General features: G+C 45.1%; 1 protein-coding gene across 1 annotated transcript; it reads right to left on the minus strand.

Annotated features, from left to right (window-relative positions):
• Positions 1 to 5,280: 5,280 nt before the first annotated feature.
• Positions 5,281 to 6,571, minus strand: HOXC4 (homeobox C4). Its single transcript, XM_036761190.1, has 2 exons — positions 6,133 to 6,571; positions 5,281 to 5,633 (listed from the first exon to the last, which is right to left on the minus strand). The coding sequence occupies exons 1-2, from the start codon at positions 6,569 to 6,571 to the stop codon at positions 5,281 to 5,283; spliced, it is 792 nt and encodes a 263-aa protein (XP_036617085.1).
• Positions 6,572 to 11,399: the final 4,828 nt, after the last annotated feature.

Here is an 11,399-nt window from a genome sequence, read left to right on the forward strand (position 1 = left end):
TGTTCTGTCTGTTTTCTGGAAGACTTAGAGCTGGCTTAGGAGAAGAGAGGAGGAAAAACCCGGATCAAAAGACTTAGAAACAAACTGCTTCCTGGTTGACCCACTGGGGATATTGAGATAATTAAGGGAACCAGCAGCTTGGAAATTGGGGAAGGGGGAGAAGAAACCAAGTGGGAGATTCCTGTGGTGAGAGAAGACCGGAAACAATGTAGGGATTTTGATTTTGCCTTCCCACAGCAACCTAAAGCAAAAATGGGTCAGAGACAGAATGAAGGTTTATTTAGAGAAAGGACACAGGGTAGTGTGTGGATAAGAGGTGGAGAATCTCCTTTTAGTCTTCTGCTACAAGCATCTTTCCCTATTTTTAATTCTCCGAAGGTAATGGGAGTCCAAGGCAACCAGGGACCTGGGACTGCACTGGGGATGAAAAATAGAAGAAAAAAAAAAGGCAGGGCATGATTGGGAGAAAGGGGATGTAGAAATAGACCCAAGTGGGACTAATCCTAATAGGAGAATTGTTTGGCAAGAAATTTCCCTCTTTCACCAAAGACCCCAAATGTTTAGCTTGGGCCCCTGCCCATCCAGATAAATCAAGACAACAGATTAGGAAGTTCATAAAATTCTATCTGTGGGTAATGACATTCAGAGTGTTAACAAATATCCCCCCTCCAACTCTGGTGGTGGGAGGTGGTGTATGCACATGGGGATTGGGGGATGTCTTCTAGCTCTGTTACCCAGCCTGGGTAGGGAGAAGCAGTTTTTAATTAAAGTGAACCTCTCTCCAAGGTGTGGGTGGGAGGGGGGGCAGGGGGAAGGAAGCTGCTGTAAGATCAGGAAATACCTGAGAAAGGTAGACTGGGGAGACAGGATGTATGACTTCCCTTGAATAAGACAGAAAAAGCAATTGGGGTGGGGGTGGATGTGAGAACCGGATTCCTTCTAAACCAGCATCATTCCCCCTCCTCTTTCAACTCCAGGACCACAGCACCTTCTCACTAAACCATAAACAAGTCAAAAAGTTCAGTTCTCTCTTAATCTTAAGGAGGCAAAGGAAAGCAATGAACACCTGGAGTGAGCGGCCCCTAAACTCCCATCTGGCTCACCCCTGCCCTACTCTTTTCTCTCAAGAAATGGAAAACTTTCTATCTTCTCTCTGTTATAGCCAACCTCTCTGAAGGAGGCTGGCCCAAACTGAAGAAGAAAGAAACTTGGTAGGGAACTCCTTATAAAGAGGACCAGAGGCGTCTGGAGAGAAGCAGCCAGGGTTCTTCTTTCTATCTTTCTATCCCTCTTCTCTCAACATTTTCCTGATGACTTTTAACATCAGAGAAATATGCTTCTCTCAGTAACAGGGGAGGGGGAATGTTGCTCGAACTCTACCACACTGAACAGACGCTTCTTTTCTCTACTCCCTCATTTCTCTTCTTCCCTCTCTATCCTCCTCTTTCGTTGAAGTAGAGATGAAATTTGGAGGAAAAAATGTAGATATATAGATATATATTTATATTGCCCCATCCCACCCTCAAATGAATCTAAATGCTAACTACTTACATGTCAAGCGAATTTTTGACCTGTTGGGGATCGCCAGGCTCTTGGAGAAGGACCTTGGACAGATTGGTCGCCGCTTCAACCACATCTTCTTTTTTATTTAGCCATTCGAGAGAGACACAATGCAATAACATGCATTCAGCTCGACTTGGCTCTCCCCCCACCCCACCCCATTACTATGGGGGAAAAAAATCCACAACCTTACAAAAGCTTCGAGACCCGGGGATAGTACATGGTGCAGAGCCCAGAGGGTCAGAGAAGGGGGGAGAGGTCAGGGCAGCTGTGGAATATAAAAGCGGTGGCAGAGAAAATGTGTCCTCTCCGTGAACCTGAGTTGCATTCTCCCCCTTGCCTTTCCCCTCTTCTCCACCCAACTTCAATAAAACCCCCTCCCTTCCTCTATACCGGGAAGGCAACCAGAATGAAAGAGTCCCGTCGGTGGGGAGGAAAAATCAGGCTTGGGGCTCCGAGCCCCATTCCTGATTCCTTCACCCACCATTCCTTCAGGGTAGTCTCTCCCCAATTCCTGGTGGTCATGTCCAAGGCAAAGGGGAAATTTTGGCAATAAGGAGAAGATAGACAAACTAGTAAAAGACGGGGCCAGAGACCAAAGCTACCTTGGGCATAAACTTAAAACAACTGATATTAATAGTAGTAAAAATGTCTATTACTTCTATGATGTTTCTCCTCTGATCCAAACACAGAGAGAAAAGGAAGAGAAGGAAAAAACAGAGATCAGCGAAATGAAAGAAAATAAATGTCCCCAGTTCTGTCCCTATTTGACCCTAATTATCCTCCCATTTGAAACTGAGGTCCCTGTGCTAAAACGATCTTATAAGTTCTAGCAAAACCAGAAATCAGAATTGTAGTTTTTTTTAAGTCTTTCTACAACTTTCAGAAAAAAGAAAAAAATCCCCCAAAGAATAATAGATTCTTGGGTAGATTTAAGGGCACTATTTCTCTATCCACTCCATCCCTATCCTCATACTTTTCACATTAGTATTATTATAAGCTTTAAAAGACACTCCTATACACTCTCTTCACAACTTCTCTTGCCTACCCCTATGGAACATGCAAATCTTATCCCCTCCTGACCCCAAACCAATTGCCTTGAGATGATGGAGGCTTCAGCTGTGATTTGGTTGCTAATTCACTTGATTACATAAAAATAACTTAGGATAATTATTGGCCTGCACTCCTGGAGCTGGATGAAAGAGGCAGTTTTGCCATCTCTAGAGTATGATCAAGGGTGGAGAAAAGAGGCCTGCAGGACCATTCTGTTCACCCAACCTACATCTCAACAACTATCTTACCAGCAAAGTAGATTAGGCAGAGAGAGAGAGAGAGAGAGAGAGAGAGAGAGATAAAGAATGAACCAACCACACACATATTCCTCTATAACTTGACTTCTCTTTTCAGGGAGGCCTTTATCTGGTCCTGTCTCCTTTCATGCTAAGATCTGGTAAAGGAGAGCAAGATTTTGATGAAAGCCAAACCCAGAACAGTTCTTCTCTTTCCCTTTTAAAAAGAATACAGATTCTAAGATCCCTTAATGTCCTGAAATTTGGACAGACTTCCTGGCAAAGAAAGGTCTGTGAATTTTGAGGAAGATAATTCTGTTACAACAATCAAGTGAATGCAGATACTGTTTTTCCAATAAGCAAACAAAATTTGTGCATGGAGGTTGCTTGGGCCTGGTCTACAACACTGAAACTATTGGCTCAAATTATCCAGATAATGGGGAGGGGAGAAAGTTTATTTATTTTTGTACATTTCTTCTTGAATTTCCAATTTTATTATAAAAACAAAATTATGAACTCATTTTCTCCCATAAGCCTGCCATGGCCTAGATTGAGGTGAGGGGAAAAAGGGGATGAGGTCTTTTTCTCTCTGTGTCTTTGCCCCATACCTGGCTGTTCTATAATAGGAGTTAGGGGAAAAAAAAAATCTCTATTATCTCCCAACACAAGGCTTTGAGGCCTACCCATGGAAAGAGGCCCTCTAGAACTTCTGCCCTTCACCTCCCCCTCCATTCTTAGTCTAAACAAACAGAAAAAGTGGCTAAAGTGTCCCTCTAGCTGCCTTTGAAATGACTTTTCAGGTGTGTGGTTGGTTGAGGGCACATTTCCTTTATGCCCCCTCAGTTACAAAATAGCCCTATAAGATGACAGATGTGAGGGAGAATTGCATAGCAAATGCCTTAGATTCAGAAAGACCATACTGAGTTTAGATACACACTGAGTTTAGATACATGCCCCAGACACACACTGTGTGAACCTGGGTAAGTCACTTGTCCCCAGGCAACTCTCTAAGACTCTATCTGCATTGTTAGGAGCCCTTCACTGGGAGCTCCTTGTTCTAACAAAGTTATAGGTCCCATTTGAAAACAAAACAAAGCAAAAGATTGAAGACTACTCCAGTTCAAGTCTGCTTATCTCAAACCAAGCTCTGCTCTAAAGCAAGGAGAGGGTGGGGGTGGGGAGAGGGACTAAGTGGAGACACTTGTTACCTGAAAATAAGACACCCTCTACCTCCCAACTCTATTGTCCCCACTCCCAGAAGATGCTTTCCTCTCTGAAAACTCAGACTGAAGAGAGGTGAAAAGAGAAATCAACCCTAATGTCCCACACAAACCTTCTAGTGGAGCCATCACACACACACACACACACACACACACACACCCCATACACACACACACACACACACACACACACACACACACACACACACACACACTTCCTTCCCCTCCTGGTCCTTCTATGGACACTTGGAAAACGAGTTGAGAGTTAAGATTCATATGTTTGCTTAGAGTAAACTTAGCAAGCAACTAGGGAGAAGGTGGGATTTTACCAGCAGCAGCCCAAGTCCACAGGAGAAGAGGGGGGATAAAAAAGAAACCATCAGACATTAAGTAAAACTAATTCACATTCACTGGTTTATTATTGATCACGGGGCACTTCACATCAACACTAAAATTCTTTATTGCAAGTTTTACAATAACCAAGTAAATTCAGTCCAAAAACCACAATGATCACAAGGGGGTGAAAAATCTACCTAAGGTCTGGAGTTTCCGTCTCAGAACTGAAAGTTCTTTTTGATATTCTTTTGGCTCCTCAAACTGAAGCTAGGAGAGGCTCCCGAGATGCATTTAGCTTTGTCTGCTCTTTTCCCCCCCTTCTCCTCCCACCCCCCCAACAATGATACAAAAGAACTTCATAGCTTTGTTCTCCTTAAAATGACTTCCCCCTCCCTCACCTCCCCTGATGCATTTTTCAATGCAAAAGGCCTAAGGGGGAAAAAAGGAAAAGAAGAAACAGAAGAATTGGCCTAAAAATGTCTCTTTCCTTTTTCTTCCCTCTTTCCCCCTGAAAATTAACCAGAACAGGACCATCGCACCTTGCAATGTATATCTTTTTTTTTTTGCTGCTTTTTTTTTCGTAAAAAATAAATAAAACCCCCAAACGGCCTAAAAAAAGCCCCGCAGGTACCATGCTAAGACAACATCACATGCTTAAAAGGGTCCTTAACAGTGGAAGGGAGAGAAGGGGAGGGGGGGCTTGTTTCCATGTATCTGTTGTTTCTGTTTGGAATAAGCAAAGGACAAGAGGTGGGGGGAAGAGAAGAAAGAACCAAAATATATATATATATATATTAGATTCTATAAATAAGAGTCAATTTGTGTGTGGAGGGTGGGGGAGTGGGTATGGGGGCGACGGGAGTGTGATTTATGTTTTATAACCTGGTAATGTCCTCTGCTCGCTGCTCCTGTGGTGTTGAGCTTTGGGAATGGTCTTCAGTAGGGCCGGGGGTGGTTGCGGGCAGGGCGCTGGGCGCCGCTCCGGCTGTTGGGGCGGATCTGACTTTGGTGTTGGGGAGTCGGTGGTCCTTCTTCCATTTCATCCGACGGTTTTGGAACCAAATTTTGATCTGCCGCTCGGAGAGACACAGAGAGTGGGCGATCTCGATCCTTCTCCTCCGGGTCAGGTAGCGGTTGTAATGAAACTCTTTTTCTAATTCCAGGACCTGCTGGCGGGTGTAGGCTGTCCTCGAACGCTTGGGTTCCCCTCCATTATAATTGGGGTTCACTAGGGGGAGGGGAGGGGGATGGGAAAAGCAGATAGGGGGTTCAGAAGCAGCAGGCTTTCCTGACCCCCAACCCCCACCCCTCTTCTCAGCTCGGAGGAGCAGGAGGGGGAAAATAATAAAGTCATCGAACTAAATGGGTTATAAAGAACTTGAGGGGCGCTGAAGACTTTGTAGTCTAATAAGAGGGGAATCCTCATTGTAACGCCACTGAATTATTTATGCGCCCTTAGAAAGCGAGCAGAGTTTTCTCACATACATAACAGATCCTAGCACATGGCTCGGACTGCCCAGAGTAGCTAAGCCATAAAATTTATGGGGGATGTAATTACCCATTCTCGCTCGTAAATCCAGTTCAATTGTGCTAACCCAGAGACGCTCCTGGAGAGAGAGAGGGGGAAGGAGAGAAAGGAGGACGGGAGCCGGAGGGGGACTGGGGAGGGTGGGAAGTGTAGGGGAAGAGGGGAGGGAGGAGGAGAGCAAAAAAGCAAAGTTGCCTACCCGTGCTAACGTGGATTTTTTTCATCCATGGATACACTATGGGCTGCTTGGATGCGGCGCTGGAGGGATGGTCTGGGGCTGGCTGGCTGCAGGCTGGCGGGGCTGGGGAGGGGGAAGTGGAGGAGCCGGAGAGAGGAGCTGGCTCGCAGAGCGGCTGCGATTTCTCGGGGTGATGGTGCCCCGCCTGAGCCGGCCCGTGGCCTCTCGGATTGCCCGGTCCCTGGAGACTGGTACAGCTATATTGGCGCTCGGGATAGCTAGACCGTGGAGGTGGTGGTGGGTACAGCTCTTGATGGTGATGCTGAAATCCTGATTCCCTGGTCCGGCCGTAATATTCCGGACTATGCTCAGGGATGTAGCTATTTTGCGAATATTCCTCGCATGGAGGAAATTTCGGATCGATGTAGTTAGAGTCCATCAAATAGGAGCTCATGATCATTAATTTCTGGAGTGGAAAATAATTTTTCTCGCTTTGTCGTTTTTCTGCTCCATAAAGCCCTCCTACTAGCTAGCGACCCTGTAAAGTTACTTTCACCATGTGACTCCGCCGGCCAATCACGCCAAGCAACCTAGTCCCCGGATAAGGAACAGAATCGCTTTATTCAAAATGTATCCAATTTTTTTCCTTGTGGTGGTGGTGTGGGGGTGAGTGGGGGGCTTTGTGAGGGGGAGACTAGACCCAGACTGACTGGAGTTAGGGTGTCTTCCTTCAACCCCTCAGTCAGTTTGTTTTCCCCAGCCCAAGAAGGCAAGGGTACCCTCCAACAAGTCCCACTCAGAGAGAAGTAGAATCTGATTTGGGGCGTTAGAAGGTTCTGTGAGAGAGCCCCAAATCCCAGTCGTACTGTGTCTCCTTGATTGTATGTATTTTTTCCGAATGAATCCATTAATGGTTGTATGTCTCAGTCTGTTTAGGTCGAGAATCAGTGAAGAGTGTGAAGTTGGAGCAGAGGCTGGGTGGGAGAGGGCACCAGGCTGAGCAAGACACTGGTGAACCACAAGTCTAAGAAGACCAGAACCCATGCCCTTCTCTGCCCCATTTAAACACACTCACCCAAACCTCCCCTCCCCCCAAACCTCCCCTCCGACTGTTGTGAGAGGTGAGGTAAAGAATTTTACCTGGCAAGTAGAGCTGGCTGTATGTAAAAGACTGTCATGCCTGAAGGTCTGGATGCCCTTAACTTGGTTGGAGAGAGATGCTATGTCTTTGGAAGAAGGCAGAATTCAGAACTCTTCCTCTTCGATTCCCCATTCTCACAGCCTCTCCCCCCCTAGAACCAGAGCTTCACCTTTTCGTTTTCACTGTTGGGACTTTTCCAAAGTCTTACCTACCTTGGCTTTCCAATTCTTGAAAATCATCTAAAAGGACTGCATCTGGGATTTTGGAAGGAAAAAAACTGATAACATTTACAGAACTCTATCAATATTGACCATATCTCTATAGCTGACCTATGTCTATAGCTATTATACAAGTAGATGTAGGATATCTCTATAATTAGAGATAAGTAAATTTTGTGATAGAATGCTTGCCAGTGTCCATTGTATGTGAATACCTGACTTTTAGGTGTGAGGCAATATCTTTGGTACATGTGTGTAAACCCACTTACACATGCATCCCAGAACACCTTTGGCTTAAGGCTGAGTCATAAGTGCAAAACTTCCCCCAGTCCTCCCAGCAGCCAGAGGTTTTTTTTGGGGGGGGAGGGGGGAGTGGGAGTACAGAAGTGGGGTCCTTTGAGGAGCATACATTGGAAAATAGGGGGCAGGGCGAAGATTTTGTTCTTCCAGGACTGAGTTCTGACTCAGCTGGGCCTGTGGGGAGGTGGGAAGGGGATAAGGTGGAAGAGAAGGTCGAGGGATATTTGGAGATGGGAGAAGGACCTGAGTAGACTCCTAGTGATGTCCTTATCCACCCCCTTTCTCCCCAAATTAAACTATCCTGGCTTTCAGAAGCAGGAGGGGGGAGATAAGTGGAAATCTCACCAAGGTGGGGGAAATGTAAGGCCCAATACAACACACCCTGGCCAGGGCTGAAGAAGCGACTTCAGGACATCGATTCCAATTAACTGCCCCTGGATAAGTCATAGTTTGGGTGGGGGGTGGGGCGAGGGGTGGACAGGGGAGGAGAGGGGAGAGGAGAAGAGGAAGGGAGGGAGCCGGGTCCCCTTGTTGTACTTGATAACAATTATAGTTTAAAATCATAGCTTGCCGGGCCCAGCTATATTTTACTTGATAACAATAAAAGTGACACATAAAGTTAACTGTTTATGTTTTATTTATTAGACTAAATCTGCCAGCGGTGGTAGGAGCGTTTGCCTCGTCGCTGCAGCTTTTATAGGGCTGTAAAACGTCATAAATCAGTCTAGGGGAATCGCCGAGGCTCTTTGTGTCGGAGTAGGCGTGCTGCTGGCGGCCGCTGCCTGCTCCCTTCTTTCCACGAAAAGTCATAATGTGATTTTTTTCCCCCTCTGATTTTATTATTATGATCGCCGCCGTGATTAGTCAATCTACCTTTAATTCGCCACCCTGCGCTGCCACTGCCACTACTGCTGCCTCCCCTCCCCTCCCGGCCTGGTTGACACTTGAATTAGTACCTTTTAAAACAGCATAACAACTATTTGAGGGTTTAATTAGAACATCTGCAATTAAGGGAATGGGAAAGAGAAAGGGAAGAGAGGAACTGAGGGAGAGGAAGAGGCTAGAGTAAGGAGACTCAGGGCTCATCTCTTCAGCTTCTAGAATTTGGATAGGGGAGGGGGAAAGGTCTCCTCTCCCCCCAAATTAAGCCCCCTCCCTGTCATTAAGGAGTTGAGGAGAAGAGGGAAAAGGAGGGGAGGGGTGAGAAGAAGAAATCAAATTAAACCTCTGAATTGCAGCCATCCACTGTTGTGTTCTTGTTTGCAACCAAGTATTCTTTCTTTAAAGTGCTACCCACTCCCACTTTTCTCCTTCTATTTCTTCTTAATCTGGTCTATGACTTCAAGTTTTATAATCTGTCTCTACCAAACTGCCCCACCACGACTAAGTCTATATTCTTCCGTCCAAAGTCTGTTCATACTTTAGAATAGGAGCTTTGGTTATGCTTGGGTGTGAGTGAGTGTGTGTATACACACACTCCCCGTAAAGGGACACATTCCTTCTCCCTGAAGGGGAGAGAAAGCACCCATCTTGAGCATACACATACACACCCTCAATGGGATTGGGGTGGAATGTTTGAATCCCCTGGAACATTGAAGAATCCATTCAGGGAAATTAGAGCCTGAGTTTCCAAACTTGGTTGAAAACTAGCTGGGGGTTCTGGTGAGAGGGAGCAGGGGGCTGGTTTGAGCTGCCTCTGCCTGGGCAGGGAGGTAGTGAAGGTTAATTGGGGAAAGGAAGATCCCAGCTCTATATAAAACTAGCAGTTCGGGAAGGAGGAGGTAAGTAAGCAGTGTAATTTCAAGCTATGGGAGAGAATCAATGGCTAATCTTGGGCTGGAAATCATCTTTCTCCACTGGGACACTAACTCAGAAAGATATCAGGTGGGACTGAGGGAGAAGTGAACCTCTCCACAAATATTCAGAATCTCCTTTCTAGGCCTGATGCTGAGGGAGTCTTCCTCTCTGATCTTTGTCAGCCTTCTGGATACAGGCATGCATGTATGCAAACATACATACACACATATGTCTTTTGCATATGTAGATTATATGTATCCAGAATAATGTACCTATATCTATCGAGTTATGTACGTGTATGGGTATGTATATATTTTCTTCTTCACCTGTGATTTCATCCATTAAGGGAGCTTCCCAGTGAGGAAACTCCTTCACAAATGCAGAAAAGATATATATATATATATATATATATATATATATATATATATATATATATATATATATATATATATATATATGTCAGAGGGAATGGCTTTTATCATATATTAGGAGACTCATTTACCTAGATTTTCTTTAGTAATCGCTATCACTCTCCCTTTCCAGCCCCAGCCCCTCTGCCCTCCAAACTCCTGACACTTTTCTTCCTGTTTCCAAAGATTAGTCTCTATCATAGCCTCCAATAAACTCAACTGATTATCTGCATGAAGGACCACACAGACATACCCCTAAAGCCTTCTGTTTATTCAGGTAAGTTTGTGTTACAGGGACTATCCTGAACACAGGGCTGGGGATTGAATTTAACTCTGCATTTAGCTAATATCAACTACATTGTTAGCTAACGATATACACACAAACATAATGCTAAATGCCAGCATGTGTGCCATAAAGATGCACACACACAGGGATTTAATACCATATTTGTACATCTCATTGAATTTTGGGATGTGAAGAGGAATGTATGTGCTTGTTATACTCACACACTTGGACGTCAATAGGACTCTGCGTATATATATTTAAATAGATCCACATAACACTTTCTCTACAATTTGAAAGCTATTTGCGAGCAAGCACATACATATGCCCTTCACCTCTAATGGCCATACACATTTCACCTATAGAATATTCTACATACCCCAACTTGTTCCTTTCCATAGATTTCCTGTTTGCATAGAGGAGCCACTGGGGCTTCCATGGCGTGTGAAAAACACTTCTATACTAACCTCCTCAATCCTTTTGTATTCCCCCCCTCTGCCTTCCCACCCCCATGGCCAGCTAGGTTCATCCTCCTCCCTCTTGCCTTATCCTAACCAGCCATCTTTCACCCCAGCCACACATGCACACATCCTGCTATTTCCTAATTTTATTTTTATGTTTGCTTCATCTTCCCCCTGCATTTACAGTCTGTATCATCCCCAACCCCCATCTCCTGTTGCCTTTCTCTACGTCTAGATCTGGTTTCTCTTTTCGGAAACATGTTTCAATACAAAGCGCTTCCCTTCTGACAGTACTGAAGAAAAATAAGTGTTCATTGTGTGTGTGGCGTTATTGTGTCCGGCATTACCATATTGACCGTTGGATAACCTATATTCGCTCCCCCCTCCCATTAACAATCTGTGGCCCGAGAACATAAGTAGCTCTTGAGACTTTGTGATGTTTTTAAAAATCTCAGCCCTTAGACTCGCCCCACTCCCTGCTTTTCCAAGGGAAAAAGTGTGTGTATGTGGGGGAGTGGGGTGGGGGTTGTATTTCCATTTGGATTTGAAGATTTTTTTTGTCTTTTTGGTTGAAGGGAAAGAATGAGAGAGAAGATCATGGTCGTCCCCTCCCCCACTCCACAAACTGCAGGATTTTTTGAAAGAAAAGAGACTTCCACAGCCCTCCCTCTTTTTCTT

The sequence above is a fragment of the Trichosurus vulpecula genome, chromosome 5 (assembly GCF_011100635.1).
Source record: "Trichosurus vulpecula isolate mTriVul1 chromosome 5, mTriVul1.pri, whole genome shotgun sequence".
Lineage (NCBI taxonomy): Eukaryota > Metazoa > Chordata > Mammalia > Diprotodontia > Phalangeridae > Trichosurus > Trichosurus vulpecula.